Below are 24,466 nucleotides of genomic sequence, written 5' to 3' on the forward strand. Positions count from 1 at the left end.
CCAATTAAGAGAAAAGATGGAAAATGCATTCCTGTGGGACATATAGCAATATTAATTAACAGTTTTGCTTCAGGGCTACGGGTTCTCCTGTGCTCTCTAATATTGTAGGCCAGTGCTGTCAATAGAAATACAATGTGAGGCACAGATCTTCTTAACTTCTCCAGTAGCCAGATTTTTAAAAAGCAAAAAGGAAACAAGCTAAATTAATTTTCATAGTATATTTTATTTAGCTCAATGTGTATTTAAGACCTCATTTCAGCATATAGTCATTATAAGAAATATCAATGAGATAATTCACATTTTGTTCACTTTAAGTGTTGGATGCCCAGTGTGTCTTTTACACTTACAGTACCTCTCAATCTGGACCAGCCATGTTTCAAGTGCCCAGTAGCTCCACGTGGCTAGTGGCCACCATTTTGGGTACTCTGAAGAGACCTGGACCACAGGTGACATCCCATGGAACACCACACTGATCCACTGCATTGATGGTGTTGTGCTGATCAGGCGGGACAAGCGAATGGTGGCCAGTATGATGGAGGCCTCAGCACGATACAGCAAGCCAAGGAGGGGAGGACAGACTTGTTTTGGCCTCAGTTTCTCCATCTGTAAAATGATAATAATAATGATAATACCTCACCATGGGTTGTGGTGAACATTGAATGAATTATTATATATACTGTCTGGTATATTTCCAATGTTTATGAGTTCTTTTCACTAAGAAACACGTAAAACAAGAAGTTGAGAAAAGGAGAAAAAATATATAAAAAAATAATTTTAAAGGGATAGGAAAAGAAAACTGAGACTCAAGCCTTTTAAAGTAACCAGAAGCCTCCTTTGGCCCTCACGATTAAGGTAAGTAAAGAATAAAAAGGCAAGATTTGTAGATGTTTTCAAGCTCTTCAGCAATATTTGAGCTTCATATTTACACAGCTGTACTTACTAGTTCATGATGTTTGTGCTAAGCTGTTCCCACCTGCGTGAAAGTACATTTCATACTGTTCAGTAATCCCTATATCCCTGCGGACAACCTTCGCAGCTCGACAAACCTGTCTAGGGGAAATGGCCCAAGCAGGTCTTGTCTGTGTATCTCCAAACAAGGATTACCCAAAATTGAAAATACCGAAGGCACCATAGAGCCTGCAAAAGCTCTTTAATCAATTAGGGTGTGGGAGAGGGAGCGCAAAGTTGGTCTGGCTTTTATATAGGGCAACAATGCAGCAGTGTTTTTTATTAACTGCTCAAGTAAAGGCAAGGCTCAATATATTCAAGATCTAAAATGAAAAGAAATTTAGCTGTGTAGGTGATAATAGAGCAAAGTCAGCCGGATAATGAGCTGTGATGATTTTCTGAGTTCTTGGCAAAGGTTTGGAGGACTAGCACTCAAGGGGAATGAGCTTCTACTTAGTGTTCAGAGGAACCAATTAAGAACAGCCCCCTGACTTCTGCAGGTGCATGCCAGGATCCTGGGACTAACCAAGAGGCTATGTGGAGGAGACTTTGGGGCACCATCTGCTCTGTGGACAGGAGGTTCATCTCGAGTTTTCTGAAGAGCTAAACAATCCTGCATAAGTAGTTCTAGGTTCAACCCAGCAATACACAAAGCCAGCCTAGGCTGAATAAGAAAGGTTTTAATTCCACCTTTACACTCTGGTCTATGTAGTGTCTTCTGGGAAATTTCATTGACATCCCTAGTGCTACAGATTGAAAGCTTGTGTCTCTCCAAAATTCATATGTTGAAACCTTAACTCCCAAGGTGGTGTCATTAGGAGGTGGGGACATTGGGAGGTAATTAGGTTTATATGAGGTAATAAGAGTGGGATCCCCCATGATGCGATTAGTGTCCTGATAGGAAGAAGAAGAGAAGAGATCAGAGCTCTGTCTCCTCCAGATGAGGACACAGAGAAAGCCACTGTCAGCAAATCAGGAAGCAGGAATTCACCAAGAACCCAAACTTGTCAGCACCTTGATCTTGGACTTCCAGCCTCCAGAACTGTGAGAAGTAACTGTCATTGCTTTGGTCTATGATATTCTGTTGCAGCAGCCGAGCTGACTGAAACACTCGGAGCAGCACTATGGAGAGGAGAGGGATCATCTTTCCCCACTTTGTGCTGCAGTTTCACGTTACTCTAACCAGTTGCGTTGGAAAGGCGATCTGGTACCATGGAAAGCACCTACTGTGTGCAACTCTGTGTGTGTGTGTGTGTGTGTGTGTGTATAAAGCTCTGAGGATTATAAAAATAAGCAGTTCTTCACTGAAAAGCCTGAAATTTAAAGAGAAAAAAAGACCAAGAGCTGTGGTATGAAGTAGGCTCAGGTAAGTCCTAAAAATAAAGAATAAGCAAATAACTATAGAGTATAAAGAAGGGAAGATGCCGAGAAGGTGGCCTTTGAAGAACAAGTGGGTTTTTTTTTTTTTTTCCTTTTTTTGTCTCTTTTTTCGTGACCGGCAACGGATCGCAACTCTCAGTGTTGCGCCCGTACCGGACCGGGACTGGCAACGGGATCGCAACCCTCGGTGTTGCGCCCGCACCTCGCTCAGCCAGTGAGCGGCCGGTCTGTATGTGGGATCCGAACCCTCGGCAGGAGCGCTACCGCGCTTCCCAAGCGGCGCACTATAGCAGTGCGCCACCGGGCCGGCCCGAACGAGTGGGTTTTTGATAGATGAGAAAGGAGGGGGAGGATGAACCCACACAAAGGGACCTGCAGGGAAGAGAGCACGTGAGGATAAGAGGTCACCTCGGAGACGGCGGACAGAGGGAAGTGTGTGCTCAGACCTGAGCGGAAGCTGCGGCCAAGCTCCTGAAATTCTCAACGAAATATTAAGAAACTCAATTTATTACACTGATGATAGCTATTCAAGGTTTTATTTGATGTTCAAATCTTACAAAAAGAACAATGAGAACTGGGAGTTGAATGGAGTCACAGAAACAACCTCAGCTCTACTTCAGTTCTGTCACACTTACCCCACAGTGATGAAATAATAGGAAATCCTACAGTGATGAAACAATAGGAAGTTTCACTGTGGTAGAACAAGAGGGGAACCCTTTAATGGTAGAACAATAGGGGAACTCTACAGTGATGGAACAAGAAGGAAACTCTGTAGTGATGGAAATTCTATAGTGACAGAACAATAGAGAAACCTACAGTGATGGAACAATCGGGGAACCCTATAGTGACAGAATAGCAGAGGAAATGAAGTAAGAACTATGACTGGTCTCTACAAATTTTCTCTAAAACTATTCTAAAAATCAAAAGTTTATTTATAAAAAACAATACTATGTATTGATAAAGATTCAAATGTAAATGAACTCCCATTTTGTTCATTTTTGTAAATGAACTCATACTTTTGGGAGATATTATTTTGAAGGGAAATGTAAAGTGAGAAAATATAATCTTATGTGATTGTTATTATCTTGCAATTATATACAAATTCATTTACCTACCATAGGTGTTGCTCTACCTATAAATATTTCTTATAAAGATCTCTTTCTAAAGTTTAAGAAAAGATTGGATACATATCCTCTTCCACTTCTGAAAGTTTCCTTCATACAGTTCCCTGTGCAGCACCAATACAGCAGTCAGACATCTCAGGATTGTGGCAATGATGAATAATGATTTAACAACCCAGACATCCAGTCATCTGCAGATAGGAAGCAGAAGTATAATGCTGGGGCCAAGCTTCCTAGAGATTTCTGAATATTTTATTATAAACATTCAAGCTCACTCCTTTCTTTCTATAATTAAATATGAGAGCTGAATTACTGAGGTCTTTGAAGAAGACCAAGCCCAAGGGCAAAACCACAGGAATAGAAAAACCAAAGAGAGCTTGAGATATAAAATGAAATCATAAAGGAGGTACTTTGAACTCAGTTAATAAAAACCATTCTTAAATACTGAGAAAAACTGTATTTCTGAAATGTTAGTCTTAAACTCCAACATTGCATATAAATTTATTTACTTATGTAGGTGAGCGTGTTTGAGCAGCTATGCATACTATGCATAATAATAATATGCATAAAATAATAATATGATGTCACTTTTTTTCTACATACCAAATAAGGGCAAATTCTCTTTGTCATTACATTTAAAGGAACATTGGCCTTTCAGTAGTCCTGTGATGTCTCTTCCTTTAGATGTGTCTTATTTCCCTCTTCCACTGATGGGCTTATCAATCTGTTGTCAAGGAACTTCCAGCTTCTACCCAAGATGCCAAAATGGAAGGCACATTGCTCCCTTCCAAACCAAAAGGAAAAAAATGTGAAAAACTACAAAATTAAAACTTATTTAAGTCAGAGGGGAGTTGGGATTTCAGGGCAACCCTCTAGCTCAAAATCTATGGAAAGACAGGGCCCTGCAAGACAGACAGGACAGGAACACTGGCTAAACATTTAGGGAACCATATAAGCAGGTAAAAAGAATTCAGCTAAAATGTTAACAAATCGCCATATGCCAAGCATGGGTTGTGCTGCATGCCAGTGGTAGAGAAAGGCTGAGAATTGATCTAGCTGAGTGTGGCATGACCCATCTACTGTTGCAAAGGTGAGGGCTAGGTAATGACCACCAACACAGCCAAAGGTGACATTCTACCAGGTATCTCAGTCCATATTTCAAATGTCTGAATCCATTTTTTTTTTTTTTTGTCTTTTGTCTTTTTCCATGTCCGGCAACGGATTGCAACCCTCAGTGTTGCCCCCGTACCGGACCGGGGACCGGCAACGAGATTGCAACCCTCGTCGGTGCTCCCATGCCTCGCTCAGCCAGTGAGCGGGAACCGGTCTGTATGTGGGATCCGAACCCTCAGGCGGGAGCACCGCCACGCTTCCCAAGCGGCGCACTATCCAGTGCGCCACCGGGCCGGCCCCTGAATCCATTTTTTTTTTAACAAAAATCTAGAAATGTCATGTGACCGAACAACACTCATGCAGGTTATGATACTTTTCTAGATGGGACCCACTACTCAAAGATCAAATGCTTCAGACATTGCCAAAAATCAGGATAGTTATGATAACTACTGGGAAGGAATGTATTAACAGTATGTCTGTCATCAAGCCACCAGAGGGAACCTGGACACCTCATCAAAGACCTTGTATCATTCTCTAGCAGAATGTACAGTCTATGAAAACGAAGGTTCTTTGCTGGGGTTGCTATGTGTGGATTACTGATCCAAGGATGCTTGTGGCAAGCTGTACCTTGTGGTCTAAATTGGATTTTGAAAATAAGCCTTTAATGTGTGAACTGCAGCTGCACTAAAGAATGGAGTCAGACAGGCAGCCCAGCTACAGCTGGATGATTAGAGAAGGATAAAGCTAGGGAAGCTGGGGTTAGTGGCTGCCCTTTGCAGACTGGACCTAAACACAGTCACTCCTGGTATGGAAAGGACACAGAGGAAGTTGTGTCTGATTGGTGAAGCCCTCTAAAATACTGATGCTGTGTGCATTGCTCTCTCTTTTTTAGTTCATTTGCTAATTATGAGCCAAGCTTGATGCTGGAAAACATTTGTGCTTTATAAAAGTCTGTTTGACAACACAAGCCTCTGTGTTTATCATAAAGGGCTTTCTGAAAATTAAATAAAATAATTTAAATAAGCACAAAACATCAAACTTCGATTATTGGTGTTGCAATTGCCATCACTGAGAAAAATTTAATAATGATTATCTTAACATATAAAACACATCTTGGCTATAAATAGAATTTTGAGTCTCAATGTTCATCTCTCAACAGTCTGTTTAGGTATATGCTACTGTTTAGCATCCCTATTTGCTTCTTTAAGAAACAGTATTTGTATTCTTCACAGCCAGTGACAGAAGGGTGGAAGGCTCCCATTAATAAAATAGAAAGAAAGAAAGAAAGAAAGAAAGAAAGAAAGAAAGAAAGAAAGAAAGAAAACCTTTCCTGATGATTTAGTATGCTAGAACAAATTATAACACCTTAATTACAGATTCAATTTATTTTTCATTTAAAGAATATCATATCTTTATTTTCCTTCTTAGGAAACTCAAAATAAATCTTATTTTCTATTATATTTTGGACAATTTCTATTCAATTTATTCTATTCTCTGATTTTTTGACATTACATATCCAAATGTTATAACTTATTAATTTATATATGTGGAGGGAGGGTACTTGGACAAAGCTGTAATTCTGTGAATATTACTAGTCTAAAACATTCCATTACTAATCATGACAAAAAGAAAGTGTAGTAAACAACCAAAATTAGAAAAAAAAAAGAAATAAAAATATCAAAGAAAGCATAAAGAACAAGGCTGTAAGAATGAAAGCAGAAATTAATGAATTAGAAGGTGTAAAAATACAACAACAGCTCTTCTGGTTCTTGAAAGGCAAAGCAGTGCAATACCCAAAATATGAAGTGAGGAAGAGCAAATAACCATAGCCAAAAAAACTTTTTGTTTAAATTATAAGAGAGATAATTGCACATCTTTTTTGTAAGTTTAGAACAACTGAATAAAACGAATAAATTTTTATACCATACCAGGCACCTGTAAGTTATCATTATCTTTATATATAATAGTAAATTAGCAGTGGTGATAAGATGCAGCCACACTGGAGAGTGGGAGGAAGTCCTGTTCTCTTTAGGCAGCAACAGGACTACCACGGTATAAAATCTGAATGGACCTGAATTTGGTCCACATGCACTCAGTCTCATTTCCATGACTAAATAAATCCAAAATTAGTGTGATTTGGGAACATTCAAAAGGTTTGACAAGGAGTTAAGAGACATCTGTTATGATGTCACCAAGCATGCTATGTTGTAGTCTCACCATAATAATTTCTCTGAAGCTAAGCAAGTTGTCATGGGTGGGTGAAGACTATTGTGTCTCTGAAGTGATATTTAACAGATAACCATTGCTGCTCCTGATAAACAATAATAATTTAACTGCTGCTCCTGATAAACAATAATGATTTAAATGTTTGAAAGAAGAGGTAAACATTCTATCATTACATGATACAATTACATATCCACCGACACTATAAGGATCATTTATTTTAAAAGGTATTTAAGGTACAAAATGAACACTCTAAAAAGAATAGCTTAAAAGACTCCAAGTTTTGACTATGCTAGAGTAAAAGGTACCAGATTTATCTTTCTGTCTTCAGCAACTAGAATATTGGATAAGATAATATGAAGCACCTGTTTTAGATATTGGACAACGGGCAACACGTCTGTGATCCTTTAGAAAAAGAAAACTTACCAGGTGAGTTTTATGTTTGCCCCCGTTTCCTTATAGAAGGACATTCCATATCACAGAGGAAGGAGAAGGATCCCAAGGAGAGCATGAAAGACTATCTGACTTGAGGAGATAAAAATCAGAGTTCATGGAGTCTAAGGAAGTTTTGGAATAGAGTTCCAGATCGAAGGGATCTATGCAGAAAAGTGGCTTCAGAAGTGTGTTCAGAGCTCCCCTGCATCTTTGCCATATGGTAAGATGTGTATGTGTAGAAAGAAACTCCAGGAAGCTGGGCGAAGAAAAACTGGGAAACAGTAAGCTAAATGATTCCCATTCCTCACTCACAGTCAGAATTTATTTGAACTCCCACCTGCAATAGTGTGGTGTCCTCATTGACTAAAAAAACTATTCAATAGAGAACACAAAAAGGCTCAAGTTTAGTTGTAGGGTTAAATACCCCTTAAAATGAAGGCTACCAAAATAAACCTTAAAACATGCCTAAAAATATTAGCTTAAAGAGCAAATAAATTAAATCTATGTGCTAACAAAGCAGAACTCTCTTTGAACCAAGGCAGTGAAATCCAGAAACTCCTCAATGTAAGCTACACAATTCCCAGCATCAAATAATTATTAGATCTATGTCATAAAACAGGAAAATGTGACCAATATATAAGAGAAAAATCAATCACTAGAAAAAAGATCAACAAATATCAGAGATGGTGGAATTAGCAGAAATAGATGCTAAGGTAGCTATTACAAATATCTTGCAGTACCTAAAGTAATCTATGAATATAGGGAGAAAAGAAAAAAGATATTTTAAAAATGGAACATTTTGAGAAGGAAAATGCAATATATGAGATTTAAAACATTCACTGGGTAGCGTTAACAGAAGATTGTACATTGCAGAAGAAAAATTTAGGGCCCTTGTAGTCATAGCAGTAGAAAGCATTAAATGATGAGCAGGAAGAAAAACTGAGAGAAAAAAACATGAAGATTGTTTCACTGACCTGCAGAACAATATAAATTCATCAAACAGATGTGCAATTTGCTTGCATCACAGAAGAAGGGAGTAAGGAGAGAGAAAATATTTTTTAAAAAATAGGTAATACTTTTCTAAGTTTGTTGAAAATTATAAACTCACACATCCAAGAAGCTCAATGAACCATACACACATAGAAAACCACACCAAGAGACTCCATCCTTAGCCCTGCTGAGTGCATGCCAATCAGAGAGGTGCCCAGCTGGAGAAGCCCAAGATGTGTGGAGACCACGAGCCCTGCGGTGCCACCATGCAACCCACCAGGTAGGCCTCACCACTGCCCCTGACTCCATCCCCAGCCCCACTGAGTGCACACTGATCAGAGAGGCGCCCAACCAGAGAGGCCTATGATCCTCAGAGACTACCTGCCCTGTGGCACCAGTGCACAGCTCAGCAAGTAGGCCTTGCCACCACCACCTGACTCCATCCCCAGCCCAGATGAGTGTGTGCTGACCAGAGAGGTGCCTCCCCTGAGAGGCCCAAGATCTGAGGCAACCACGCACCTGAGGCAATAGTGGGCAACCGAGCAGTCACTGAGGCAGCCATACCAAATTGGCAGCCTCAGCAGCATCCTAGCCAGACAATAGTGTCAAGCCAGTGGACTGTGAAATCCCCTGCCACAATGACTAAACATCAAAGGAAAGATACCAGAAATATGAAAATCAAGAAAGTACACCGCCAAAGGGTAATAACTCTTGAGATCTAGATCCTATAGAACAAGAAGCCCTTGAAATGTCTGACAAGGTATTTCAAGTGATAATTCTAAGGAAACTAAATGAGATACAAGAAAACTCAGCTAGACAACATGATGAAACTAGGAAAAGTATACAGGACCTGAAAGAAGAAATGCACAAGGAAATCAATGCCCTGAAAAAGAATGTAGCAGACCTTGCTGAGCTGAAGAATTCATTCAATGAAATAAAAAACACAACAGAGAGTTTAATCAGCAGGCTTGCAGAAGTAGAAGAGAGAACTTCTGACCGACCTTGAAGATGGGCTATTCAAAATAACACAGGCAGACAAAAAAGAAAAAGAAAAAAGAATTAAAAACATTGAAGAAAATCTGAGATATCAGACAAACTTAAGCACTCAAATATCCAAGTCATGTGTATGCTAGAAGGGGAGGAAAAAGGAGATTGCATTGAAAAGATATTCAAAGAAATAGTGGCAAAAAACTTCCCAGGTATAGGAAAAGACACAGATCTTCAGATTCAGGAAGCTCAAAGATCCCCAAACGTATTCAACCCAAAAAGGTCTTTTCCAAGACATGTCAAATTGGCAAAACTCAAAGACAAAGAGAGAATCTAAAAAGCTGCAAGACAGAAGTGTCAAATCACCTATAAGGGAGCCCCAATCAGACTAACATCAGACTTTTCATCACAAATGCTAAAAGCCAGAAAGGAATGGGGTGATATATTCAAACTACTGAAAGACAGAGATTGCCAGCCAAGAATACTCTGCCCTGTGAGGCTATCCTTCCGAAATGAAGGGCAAATAGTATATTTTTCAGACAAACAAAAACTGCAGGAGTTCACTACCACACGACCACCCTTACAACCTAACACATCACCTTAAAGAACTAGAAAAGGAAGAACAATCCAAACCCAAAGTTAGCAGATGGAAAGAAATCATTAAGATCAGAGCAGAACTTAATGAAATTGAAAACCAAAAAACAATACAAAAGATCAATGAATCAAAAAGTTGGTTTTTTGAAAAGATAAACAAAATTGACAAACTATTAGCATGGATAACTAAAAAAAGAAGAGAGAAGATCCAAATAACAAAAATTAGAAATGAAAAAGGCGATATTACAACTGATACATTTGAAATACAAGGAATCATTCAAGACTACCATAAACCACTATATGCCAACAAATTTGAAAATCTAGAGGAATTGGATAAATTTCTGGACACACACAAGCTACCAAAACTGAGCCAAGAAGATATAGAAAATCTGAACAGACCAATAACAATAAAAGAGATTAAAGCAGTTATCTGAAGGTTCCCAACAAAGAAAAGCCCAGGACCAGATGGATTCACAGCAGAATTTTACCAAACATTCAAAGAGGAACTGACACCAATTCTGTACAAACTATTCCAAAAGATTGAAACAGAGGCAATTTTCCCGAACTCATTCTATGAAGCAAACATCACCCTGATACCAAAACCAGGTAAACATACAACTAAAAAAGAAAACTACAGGCCAATATCCTTGATGAATATAGATGCAAAAATACTCAATAAAATAAGAGCTAAAAGAATACAGCAACGCATATGCAAAATTATACACCACGATCAAGAGGGATTCATCCCAGGGATGTAAGGTTGGTTCAACATATGCAAATCAAAAATGTGATACACAATATCAATAAAATCAAATACAAGGACCATATGATCATCTCTATAGATGCTGAAAAACCATTTGACAAAATTCAACATTTATTCATGATAAAGACTCTATAAGTTAAGTATAGATGGAAAGTATCTCAACATAATAAAGCCATATATGATAAACCCACCGCCAATATTATCCTGAATGGGGAAAAGCTGAAAGCTTATGCTGGGATAACTGGATATCAATATGCAGGAGATTGAAACTAGACCCGTACCTCTCACCATATACCAAAATCAACTCAAAATGGATCAAAGAATTAAATAATTGAAACTAGACCCGTACCTCTCACCATATACCAAAATCAACTCAAAATGGATCAAAGAATTAAATATACACACTGAAACAACAAACTACTCAAATAAAACATAGGAGAAACACTTCAGGAAGTAGGACTGGGCACAGACTTCACGAATATGACCCCAAAAGAACAGGCAACCAAAGGAAAAATAAACAAATGGGATTATATCAAACTAAAAAGCTTCTGCACATCAAAAGAAACAATTGACAGAGTTAAAAGACAACCAACAGAGTGGGAGAAAATATATGCAAAATATACATCTGACAAAGGATTAATATCCAGAATATACAAGGAATTCAAACAACTTTACAAGAACAAAAGAAGTAACCCAATTAAAAAATAGGCAAGAGAGCTAAATAAGCATTTCTCAAAGGAATATATACGAATGGCCAAAAGACACATGAAAAAGTGCTCAACATCACTCAGCATTCGGGAAATGCAAATCAAAACCACACTGAGATACCATCTCACCCCAGTTAGGATAGCTAATATCCAAAAGACTGTGAATGATAAATGCCGGTGAGGTTGCGGAGAAAAAGGAACTCTCATATATTGTTGGTGGGACTGCAAAATGTTGCAGCCTCTATGGAAAATGGTATGGAGGCTCCTCAAACAATTGCAGATAAATCTACCATATGACCCAGCTATCCCACTGCTGGGAATATACCCAGAGGAATGGAAATCATCAAATCAAAGGTATACCTGTCCTCCAATGTTCACTGCAGCACTAATTACAATAGCTAAGAGTTGGAACCAACCCAAATGTCCATCATCAGATGAGTGGATACATAAAATATGGTATATCTACAGAATGGAATACTACTCTGATATAAAAAAAGAATGAAATACTGCCATTTGCAGCAACATGGATGGACCTAGAGAGAATTATATTAAGTGAAACTAGTCAGGCACAGAAAGAGAAATATCACATGTTCTCACTTATTTGTGGGAGCTAAAAATAAATAAATAAATACACAAACAACCTGGGGAGGATGGGAGGGAAGAAGACACAACAATTACAATTCCTTGAAGTTAATACGACAAGCAAACAGAAAGGAGTTTGTTGGGAGGGAGGTAGGAGAAGGAGGAGGGAGGGAGGTTTTGGTAATGGGCCACAATAATCAACCACATTGTATATTAACAAAATAAAAGAAAACTATAAAAAAAAAAAGCACACCAAGGCATATTGTAATAAAATCTCGACAAAAAAAAAAAAAAGTCACCTCACATAGACAGGAACAATAACAAAAATTTTTAAAAAGACAATCACAAACTTCCCCTTAGTAACTATGCAAGTCAAAAGATGATAGAACATTTAAATTGCTTAATCAACCAAGAATTCTATGCCAGGAAAAACCATCTTTCAAAATGAAGGAGAAGGAGATAACAGACCTATGGTTACTAGAGGTGGGAAAGCAGGAGGGGCAGAGGGTTAGAGAGAAATTCAGTAAGAGACACAAAGAATAATTTGTAATAATAAATATCCTAATAATATTGATTTGATCATCACATATTGTACACAAATACTGATATTCAACACTGTACCCCAAAAATATGTACAATCAAAATAAAATAAAGTAAAATAAATGAAGGAGAAACATTTTCTCAGGTTAACAAAAGCCAAGATAATGTATTCTTATCCAACCTTCCTGAATACAAACTAGTAGAAACTAAGGGAGTCCCTATCAGACTACAGAAGACTTCTTTTGAGAAGAGAATGGGATGATATATTCAAAATGCTAAAAAACAAAATAGCCAATAATACTTTATTCACCAAGGCTGTCCTTAAAAAAATGAAGGAGAAATAGTATATTTCCCAGACAATCAAAAACTATGGCAGTTCACCACTACACAACCATACATATGAGATATCCTCAAGGGAGTACTGTGTCTTGAATCTAAATAATGATAATCACTACCATGAATGCACAAGAACAAAACCCACTAGTAGAAAAAAATGCAAAGGAGAAGGAAAAAAAACTATATGTCACCACATCAAAAAACCAACAAACATGAAGATAAACAATAAAAGTGAAAAAAACAAAAGATATTTAAAACATTCCAATGAAAATTGATAATATGCTAGGAGTAAGACAATGCCTCTCAATAACAACCCTAAATGTAAATGGATTAAATTGTCCTCTCAAAAGACACATTAAAAGAATCATTTTAATTATTGCATTAAAAAGCTAGACCTAACTACATTCTGTCTACAAGAAACTCACCTCACCTGTAAAGACACACAGACTAAGAGTGAAGGGACTGAGAAAGACATACCATGCAAATGGAAATCAAAAATGAGCAGGAATAGCTATTCTTATATCAGATAAAATAAATATTAAACCAAAAACTATAAAAGGAGAGAAAATAGGCCATTCTATAATGATAAAATGATCTATGCAGCAAGAAGACATTACAATCATAAATATGTATGTACCCAATGTTGGAGCACCCATACTTATAAAGCAAACTAATTAGACCTAAAGAAAGAGATAGACCAGAATATGATAATAGTTGAGGACCTAAACACTCCATTCTCAATATTGGACAGATCATCTAAACAACAAATCAACAAGAAAACAGGATTTAATCCACACTTTAGGACAATTAGACTTGGCAGATATCTAAAGAACATTTCATCCAACAACTACAGAATATATATTATTCTAAAAAGCACATGGAATGTTCTACAGGATTGACCACATGTTAGGTCACAAATTTTTAAAAACTGAAATCAGTCCAAGAGTCTTCTCAGACTACAGTAGATTAAAACTAGAAATCAGTAACAAGAGAAGTTCTGGAAACTATAAAAACACATGGAAATTAAACAACATGCTCCTGGACAACATATGAGTCCAAGAAAAAATTAAATACAAAATCAAAAACTTTCTTGAAAGTAATAAAAATAAAGACACATTATACCAAAACCTGTGAGAGGCTACAAAAGCAGTACTAAGAGGGAAGTGTATTGTAATAAATGCAATCAAAGAATAGGACTTCAAATAAATGACCTAACACCATACCTTGAAGAAGTAGAAAAACAAGAAAAACACGATCCCAAAATCAGTTGACAGAAAGTAATGATTAAGATGAGAACAGAACTAAATGATATAGAGACTCCAAAATTGATACAAATGGCAATGAAACAAAAAGCTGGTTTTTTGAGGAGATACATAAAATAGACAAATAATTAGCTAGGCTAACTAAAAAAAAAAAGAAGAAGAGAGAAAAACAAGTAACAAAAATCATAAATGAAAAAGGAGACAGTACAACCAAAACCACAGAAATAAAAAGAATCATCAGAAACTATTATAAGCAAATATATGCCAACAAATTTGAAAACCTGGAGGAAATGGATACATTTATAGACACATACAAACTACCAAGACTGAAACAAGAAGACATAAAACTGGAACAGATCAATAATAAGCAATGAGATTGAAGCAATAATCAGCAGCCTTCCAACAAAGAAAAGCCCAGGACCAGATCGCTTTACTGCTGAATTCTACCAAACCTTTAAAGAGAAATTAATACCAATTCTCTTCAAACTATTCTAAAGAATTGAAACAGAGGCTATTCTCCCAAACTCACTCTATGAGGCCAGCATCAGTGTGATGCCAAAAACAGACAAAGATACCAAAAAAAAAAAAAGAAAAGAAAACTATAATCCAATATCTTTGATGAATATAGATGGAAAAATAAAATATTAGCAAACAGAATACAGCAACACATCAAAAAAATTACACATCATGATCAAGTGTGATTCATCCAGGGGATGCAAGCATGGTTCAACATACACAGGTTGATATAGTGGTATACATCAACAAAATCAAGGACAAAAACTTTATGATTATCTCAAGAGACACAGGAAAAGCATTTGACAAAATTCGACATCTCTGCATAATTGAGATTCTCAGCAAATTAGGTATAGAAGGAAAGTATCTCAACACAATAAAAGGCATGTATGACAAACCCACCACAAATATAATCCTGAATGATATCCTCCTCTCAGTTTTTTCCCTAAGAAAGAACAAGACAAGGACTCCCACTTTCCCACTCCTATTTATCATAGGCTTGGAAGTACTAGCCAGAGCAATCAGGCAAGAGAAAGAAATAAAGGGCATCCAGATCGAAGAAGACATAGATAAACTTTTCCTGTTTGCAGATGACATGATCCTATATATAGAAAAGCCTGAAAGACTCTACAAAAAAACGTAGAGTTGATAACAATTTCAGTAAAGTTGAGGATACAAAATCAACAAGCAAAAATCAGAACTGTTTTTATATTCCAAAAATAAACTAGCAAAAAAAATAAATAAATAAATAAAGCAAGCCCATTTATGACAGCCACCAAAAAATAGAATACCTAGGAATCAAATTAACCAAGGAGGTTAAAGACCTCTATAATAAGAACTAAAAATCACTACTGAAAGAAATTAAAGAGAACTCAAAAAGATGGAAAGACATTCTATGCTCTTGGATTGAAAGAACTAACATTGTGAAAATGTCTATACTATCCAAAGCAATCTGCAGATTCAGTACAATATACCAATGACATTCTTCACAGAAATAGAAAAAACAATCCTAATATTCATATGGAACTATAAAAGAGCCTGAAGGGCCAAAGTAATCCTGAGCAAAAAATAAAGCCAGAGGCCTAACACTTGCCTATCTTCAAATTGTTCTTCAAAGCTATAATAAGCAAAACAGCATGGTACTGAAATAAAACAGACACTCGGATGAATGGGACACAATAGAGAATCCAGAAATCAACCCACGTACTTACAGTCAACTGATCTTCAACAAAGGCACCAAACCATACATTGAAAAAAAGACTACCTCTTCATTAAATGGTGCTGGGGGAACTGGACATCCATATGCAGAAGAATGACACTAGACCCATACCTCTCACCACATACCAAAATGAACTCAAAATGGATTAAAGACTTAAGTATAATACCTGAAACTATAAAATTTCTAAAAGAAAACATAGGTGAAACACTTCAGGAAGGAGGACTCAGCAAAGATTTTATGAATATGACTCCCAATATAGACAACAAAAGGAAAAATAAACAAATGGGATTATATCAAACTAAAAAGCTTCTACACAGCAAAATAAACAATGAACAGAGTAAAAAGACAGCCTATAGAATGGGAGAAAATATTCGCAAACTACGTATCCAGCAGAATTAATATCCAGAATATACAAGGAGCTCAAACAACTTAACAGTAAAAAAAAAAAACCAAACAAATCACACAGTTAAAAAATGGGGAAAGAAGCTGCATAGACATTTCTCGAAGGAAGATATACAAATGGCCAACAGATGCATGAAAAAATGCGAAACATCACTCAGCATCAAGCAAATGCAAATCACAACCACATTGAGATATCAGTTCACCTCAGTTAGACTGTCCAGTATCAAAAATACAGAGAATAGAGGTACAGATAAAAAGGAACTCTCCCACATTGCTGGTAGGACTGTAAATTGGTGTAGCCATTACAGAAAACAGTATGGAGCTTTCTCAAACAAGTACAGATAGAACTGCCGTATGATCCAAGGATCCCACTGCTGGGAATACACCCAAAGGAATGGAAATCATCATGTCAAAGGGATACCTGCATCTCCATGTTTATTACAGCTCTATTTACAACTTAGGTTGGAAGCAATTTAAATGTCCATCATTGTATGACTAGATAAGGAAAATATGGCATATTTACACAATGGAATATGACCCTGCCATAAAAAAGAATGAAAGAGTACCATTCACAGCAACATGTCAACACCAAGCCTGTCTGAATGGCTTTTGCAATGATATCACATAGACTTTCGGAAACAAAACTCTTTTGACCTCTACCTCTATTCTAACTACCACTTCTTCAGTTCATGAGTTATGCTGGATTCAAAGTGGGAAAGCTTCTCTGTCTTTTTTTCAGAGAGATTTTGAAACAGAAGTCTCACAACCCGTTTCCAACGAAGACTCCAATGGGCGTCCCCATAGAACTTGCAAACGTCAATTCATATAGGCTGGATGTGAGAAGGACATCCTGCTGCTTCTTCCCTTAGAGTTAACTTGCTTCTAAAAGCTCAATCTCCAGTGAGTGTTTCTGTCAGAGATGTACAACACACTTTTCGAAGCCTGTTTGAATGGCTTTTGCAGTGTGATTTCACTTAGACTTTCTTAAACAAAACTGTTTTGCGCTATACCTCTGTTCTAACTACCACTACTTCGCTTCAGTGAGTTATGCTGGATTCTAAACGGGAAGCTTCTCTGACACTTTTCCACAGAACTTTTGAAACAGAAATTTCACAACCCGTTTGCACCGAAGGCTCCAATGGGCTTCCCCAAAGAACTTCCAAACCTGAATTCCTGCTGTCTAGATGTGAGAAGCACATTCTGCTGCTTGTTCCCTTAGAGTTAAATTTGCTTCTAGAAGCTCAAACTCCAGTGAGAGTTTTTGGGAGAGATATACAACACATTTTTCCAAGCCTGTTTCTGTGGCTTTTGCAGTGTGATTTCAAAGACTTTCCAAAACAAAACTGTTTTAGCTCTACCTCTGTTCTAACTACCACTGTATTCAAAGTGGGAAAGCTTCTCTGTCTTTTTTTCAGAGAGATTTTGAAACAGAATTCTCACAACCCATTTCCAACGAAGGCTCCAATGGGCATCCCCATAGAACTTGCAAACCTCAATTCATATAGGCTGGATGTGAGGAGGACATCCTGTTGCTTCTTCCCTTAGAGTTTAACTTCCTTCTAAAAGCTCAACCTCCAGTGAGTGTTTCTGACAGACATATACAACACACTTTTCGAAGCCTTTTTCAGTGTGATATACAACACACTTTTCGAATGGCTTTTGCAGTGTGATTTCAAAGACTTTCCAAAACAAAACTGTTTTAGCTCTACCTCGGTTCTAACTACCACTTCTTTGGGTCAGTGAGTTAGGCTGGGTTCTAAACTGGGAAGCTTCTCGGACCTTTTTTTACAGAGATTTTTAACCAGAATTCTCACAACCCGTTTCCAACAAAGGATCCAATGGGCTTCCCCATAGAACTTGGAAACCTCAATTCCTAAAGGCTAGATGTGAGAAGCACATTCTGCAACTCATTCCCTTAGAGTTAAAGTTGCTTCTAAAAGCTCTACCTCCAGTGAGTGTTTCCGGCAGAGATATACAACCCAATTTACCACGCCTGTTTCAAGGTCTTTTGCTGTGTGATTTCAGATAGACTTTCCAAAACAAAACTGTTTTGAGCTCTAACACTGTTCTAACTACCACTTCTTTGGTTCAGTGAGTTATGCTGGATTCCACACGGGGAAGCTTCTCTGACTCTTTTTCAGAGATGTTTTGAAATAGCATTCTCACAAACCATTTCCAACGAAGGCTCAAATGGGCATCCCCATAGAACTTGCAAACCTCAATTCCTAGAGGCAAGATGTGAGAAGGACATCCTGCTGCTTTTTTCCCTTAGAGTTTAACTTGCTTCTAAAAGCTGAACCTCCAGTGAGTGTTTCTGCCAGAGATATACAACACACTTTTCCAAGCCGGCTTGAGTGGCTTTTGCAGTGTGATTTCACACAGGCTTTCCAAAACAGAACTGTTTTAGCTCTACCTCTGTTCTAACTACCAATTCTTCGGTTCAGTGATTTATGCTGGATCCTAAACAGGGAATCTTCTCTGTCCCTATTCCAGAGATTTTGAAACAGAATTCTCACAACCCGCTTCCAACGAAGGCTCCAAAGGGCTTCCCCATAGAACTTGTGAACCTCAACTCCTACAGGCTAGATGTGAGAAGCACATTCTGCTGCCTGCTCCCTTAGAGTTAAACCTGCTTGTAAGAGCTCAAACTCAAGTGAGTGTTTCTGCCAGAGATATACAACACAACTTTCAAAGACTGTTTGAAGGACTTTTTTTTTTGTCTTTTGTCTTTTTTCCGTGTCCGGCAACGGATCGCAACCCTCAGTGTTGCCCCCGTACCGGACCGAGGACCGGCAACGGGATTGCAACCCTCGGCGTCGCTCCCACGCCTCGCTCAGCCAGTGAGTGGGAACCGGTCCGTATGTGGGATCCGAACCCTCGGACAGGAGCGCCGCCGCGCTTCCCAAGCGGCGCACTATCCAGTGGGCCACCGGGCCGGCCGTTTGAAGGACTTTTGCTGTGTGATTTCGTATAGACTTTCTGAAACAAAACTGTTTTGAGCTCTACCTCTGTCCTAACTATAACTTCTTCGTTTCAGTGAGTTATGCTGGATTCTACATGGGGAAGCTTCTGTGACTCTTTTTCAGAGAGATTTTGAAACAGAATTCTCACAACCTGTTTCCAACGAAGGCTCCCATGGGCGTCCCCACAGAACTTTCTATCCTCAATTCCTACAGGCAAGATGTGAGAAGGACATCCTGCTGCTTCTTCCCTTAGAGTTTAACTTGCTTGTAAAAGCTCAACCTCCAGTGAGTGTTTCTGACAGTGATATACAGCACACTTTTCAAAGCCTGTTTGAAGGACTTTTGCTGTGTGATTTCACATAGACTTTCCAAAACAAAACTGTTTTGAGCTCTACCTCTGTTCTAAGTACGAGTTCTTCCGATCAGTGAGTTATGCTGGTTTCTAAACGTGGATGCTTCTCTGATTTTTTTTCACAGAGATGTTTCACTGGAGGTTGCACTTTTACAAGCAAGTTTAACTCTAAGAGGACAAGTGGCAGAATGTGCCTCTCCCATCTATCCTGTAGGAATTCACGTTTCCATGTTCTATGACCAAGCCCTTTGGAGCCTATGGTGAAAACGGCTTGTGACAGTTCTGTTTCAAAATCTATGTGAAAAAGCATCAGAGAAGCTTCCCCACTTAGAATCCAGCATAACTCACTGAACCGAATAAGTGGTAGTTAGAACAGAGGTAGAGCTCAAAAAAGTTTGTTTTTGGGAATTAGATGCAAAATCACACTGCGAACGCTATTCAAACAGGCTTTACAAGTGTGTTGTATATCTCTGGAAAAAACACTCACTGGAGGTTGAGCTTTTACAAGCAAGTTTAACCCTAAGGGAGCAAACGGCAGAATGTGCCTCTCACATCTAGCCTGTAGGAATTCAGGTTTGCAAGTGATATGTGGAAGCCCATTGGAGCCTATGGTGAAAACGGCTTGTGACAGTTCTGTTTCAAAATCTTTGTGAAAAAGCGTCAGAGAAGCTTCCCTCCTTGGAATCCAGCATAACTCACTGAACCGAATAAGTGGTAGTTAAAACAGAGGTAGAGCTCAAAACAGTTTCTTTTCAGAAATTAGATGCAAAATCACACTGCAAACGGCATTCAAACAGGCCTGAAAAGTGTGTTGTATATCTCTGCCAAAAACACTGGAGGTTGAGCTTTTACAAGCAAGTTTAACTCTAAGGGAGCAGGCAGCAGAATGTGCTTCTCACATCTAGCCTTTAGGAATTCAGGTTTGCAAGTTCTAAGGGGAAGCCCATTGGAGCCTATGGTGGAAATGGCTTATGAGACTTCTGTTTCAAAATCTGTGTGAAAAAGCATTAGAGAAGCTTCCCCCTTTAGAATCCAGCATAACTCACTGAACCTAAGATGTGGTAGTTAGAACAGAGGTAGAGCTCTAAACAGTTTGTTTTCGGAAATTAGATGCGAAATCACACTGCAAACGGCATTCAAACAGGCCTGAAAAGTGTGTTGTATATCTCTGCCAAAAACACTCACTGGAGGTTGACCTTTTAGAAGCAAGTTTAACTCTAAGGGAGCAGGCAGCAGAATGTGCTTCTCACATCTAGCCTGTAGGAATTCAGGCTTGCAAGTTCTATGTGGAAGCCCATTGGAGCCTATGGTGAAAACGGCTTGTGAGACTTCTGTTTAAAAATCTCTGTGAAAAAGCATCAGAGAAGTTTCCCTGCTTAGAATCCAGCATAACTCACTGAACCTAAGATGTGGTAGTTAGAACAGAGGTAGAGCTCTAAACAGTTTGTTTTCGGAAATTAGATGCAAAATCACACTGCAAACAGCATTCAAACAGGCCTGAAAAGTGTGTTGTATATCTCTGCCAAAAACACTCACTGGAGATTGAGCTTTTAGAAGCAAGTTTATCTCTAAGGGAGCAGGCAGCAGAATGTGCTTCTCACATCTAGCCTGTAGGAATTCAGGTTTGCAAGTTCTGTGGGGAAGCCCATTGGAGCCTATGGTGGAAACGGCTTGTGAGAATTTTGTTTCAAAATCTCTGTGAAAAAGCATCAGAGAAGCTTCCCCACTTAGAATCCAGCATAACTCACTGAACCGAAGAGGTGGTAGGTAGAGCTCAAAACCTCCTGGAATTAATAAGCAATTATAGCAAGGTTGTATACAAGGTTAATACAAAGTTAATCACTTTTCTGTATACTAGCAATGAACAAGTGAAATCTGAAATTAAAAACAATACATTTTCATTAGTACCCCTCAAAATAAAATACTTGTGTAGAAAACTTAGCAAAATATGTACACAAGACTATATGAAAAACAACTACAAAACTCTGATGAAATAAATCAAAGAAAAACTAAATAAATCATGAGATATTCTATGTTCATGGATAGGAAGACTCATTATTGTCAAGATGACAGTTCTTCCCAACATGATCTATAAATTCAATGCAATCCCAATCAACTTATTTCAACAAGTTATTTTGTGGATATTAACAAACTGATGTTAAAGTTTATACGTAGAGGCAAAAGACCCAGAATATCCAACACAATATTAAAGGAGAAATCAAGGTTGGAGTATTGATACCACCTAACCAAAAAATTTACTACAACTACAGGAATCACATCACTGTGGTATTGGCAAAAGAAGAGGAAGTAGATAAATGGAACAGAATAGAAAGCCCAGGAATAAATCTGCATGAATATAGTTAAGTGATCTTTGGAAAAGGAGCAAAAGCAACACAGTGGAACAAAGATAGTCTTCTCAACAATTATGCTAGTATAACTGGACATCCACATGCAAAAAAATGAATCTAGACACAGACATGACACCCTTCACAGAAATTAACTCAAAATGGATCATAGACTTAAATGTAAAACACAAAAATTATAAGACTCCTGGAAAATGGCTTAGGAGAAAATCTAGGTGACCTCAGGTACGGTGAAGACTTTTTGAACACAATGCTAAATGCACAATCCATGAAAGAAATAACTGATAAGCTGGACTTGATTAAAATTAAAAACTTCTGCTCTGCAAAAGACACAGTCAAGAGAATAAGAAGACAAGCCACGGAAATGGGAGAAAATATTTGCAAAAGACTTACCTGATAAAGAACTGTTATCCAAATATGCAAAGAACTTTTAAAATTCAACAATAAGAAAACCCAATTTAAAAATGGGGGACCGAACCTGTGGCTCACTCAGGAGAGTGTGGTGCTCAGCGCCCCCGCCACAGGTTCAGATCCTATACAGGGATGGCCAGTGCACTCAGTGGCTGAGCGTGGTGCGGACAACACCAAGCCAAGGGTTGCGATCCCCTTACCGGTCACGAAAAAAAAATGGGAAAAAGACCTTAACAGAACCTCATGAAAGACATACAGATGGCAAATAGGTATAAGAAAAGATGCTCCACATCATGTGCCATCAGGGAAATGCAAATTAAAATAACAAGGAGATATCACTACACACCTATTAGAATGGCCAAAATCCAGAACAATGACAACACTAAATGCTGTCAAGGATGTGAAGCAACAGGAACTCTTCCATTTCTGGTGGGAATGCAAAATGGTACAGCCACTTTGGAAGACAGTTTGGCAGTTACTTACAAAACTAAACATATTCTTACCATATGGTACAGCAGTCATGCTCCATGGTATTTACCCCAAATGAGCTGAAAACTCAAGTCCACACAAAAACCTGCACATGGATGTTTATAGCAGCTTGATTCACAATTGCCAAACTTGGAGGCAACCAAGATGATCTTCAGTAGGTAAAATGGATAAATAAACTGTTACATCCAGATAAAGGAATATTATTCAGTGCTAAAAAGCAATGAGCTGTCAAACTGTGAAGAGAAGCCAATCTGAAAAGACTACATACTGTATGATGCCAACTATATGGCTTTCTGGAAAAGGCAAAACTGTGGAGACAATAAAAATATCAGTGACTGCCAGCAGTTTGGGGGCAGGGGAGAGGGGTGAACAGTCAGACAAGGAGGACTTTTAGGGCAGTGAAAATACTCTGCATGATGCTGTAGTGGTGGACACATGTCATTATACATTTATCCATATTCCTAGAATGTACAATTCCAAGCGTGAAGCCTTATGTAAACTATGGACTTTGGGTTATTATGATGTGTCAATGTAGGTTCATCAGTTTTGACAAATGTTACCACTCTGGCAGGGGATGTTGAGAATGGAGGACGTTTTGCATGTGTTGGAACAGGGGTGTCTACGGGAAATCTCTGTACTTTCTGCTCAATTTTGTCGTGAACCTAAAACTACTCTAAAAAGATAAGGTAATAATAAATAAATAAATAAAAAATAAATAAACAAATAATAAATAAATAAATAAATAATAATAGATAGATAGATAGATAAATAATAAACAAATAAACAAACAAACAAATAAATGAATGAATGAATGGGTATTAATACATCTTGGTCTCCCAGCTACCACCTACTTCTATTCCTGCTTTAGGCTCTCTGTCTGGGTCTACTTTTTACCTCTTCTGCTCTTGACATTCTTTTAAATAAGATCCTCAAATGTAAGTGGTTGGGATGAGGGAATAAGAATGAATCTCTGTGTGATTTGCTCTGAATCTTGAAATCCACAATCCAAAGGACAGTCCAGGTTGAACCCATCAAGGTTGTTCCTAGACTAACAAGGGAGCAGCCAAGGAGACAATACCCAAGGACATACCACAAATAAATTGCCTGCACTTTATAAGGATGCGACTGGATAATCAACGTAAATTTATTTCTGAATTGCTTAAGGATCATGAAAGAGAAACATTAACTCTTATGTTATAAAAACAGTAAGATACAGTACACAGGAATATCATTTGAATAACAAAAGTACAATAGAAATGAAAAAGTAACTTTTAACCTTAAATACAAAGGTGAAGCAATTTAATAAGAAATTTTGTTAATAAGAAAAATATATGTCCCATGTCTTTATTACATACTGTACAAAATAAAATATTGCACATTTAAGTCATATAATAAATATATACAAAGAGTATTTTACAATTGATCTTTCAATATAATAACCTTCAACAATCAAATGTGATTGATGATTAACAACTCATGGGCTGGTGTGTCCTCTTCACCTACCCACATCCATTCCCAGCCACCAAACCCTCCACATACAGTAGTGCTCATCCCAGTGTCAGTGAGGCTGAAGTTAGAACAAAAGAGACCTGGTGCTCAGAATATGGTAGAGAGACTCAGCGAGCTTGTCCACAGACAATCCGAAGCCAAGATGCACTGTTCACTTACTACTGACCAGGGACTAGGTCCAGCACAACCTGCTGCAGGTAACTTTGTTGCCAACAGGCTGTAGGCAGCATGTGTACAGGCAACTGGGACAATGAACAAAGAAGT

The 24,466-nt window shown here is 38.1% G+C and overlaps 1 protein-coding gene across 1 annotated transcript in view; it reads right to left on the reverse strand.

Moving 5' to 3' along the window:
• Positions 1–203: 203 nt before the first annotated feature.
• Positions 204–24,466, reverse strand: part of LOC103609882 (ADAMTS-like protein 1) — a 42,266-nt gene continuing 18,003 nt past the window's right edge. Inside the window, exon 4 of the mRNA XM_008594148.1 lies at positions 204–603. Within this exon, the coding sequence (XP_008592370.1) occupies positions 295–603 (309 nt within the window). The 3' untranslated portion in view covers positions 204–294. The remainder of the gene's footprint in view (positions 604–24,466) is intronic.

Source organism: Galeopterus variegatus, unplaced genomic scaffold (genome assembly GCF_000696425.1).
Source record: "Galeopterus variegatus unplaced genomic scaffold, G_variegatus-3.0.2 Scaffold10245, whole genome shotgun sequence".
Lineage (NCBI taxonomy): Eukaryota > Metazoa > Chordata > Mammalia > Dermoptera > Cynocephalidae > Galeopterus > Galeopterus variegatus.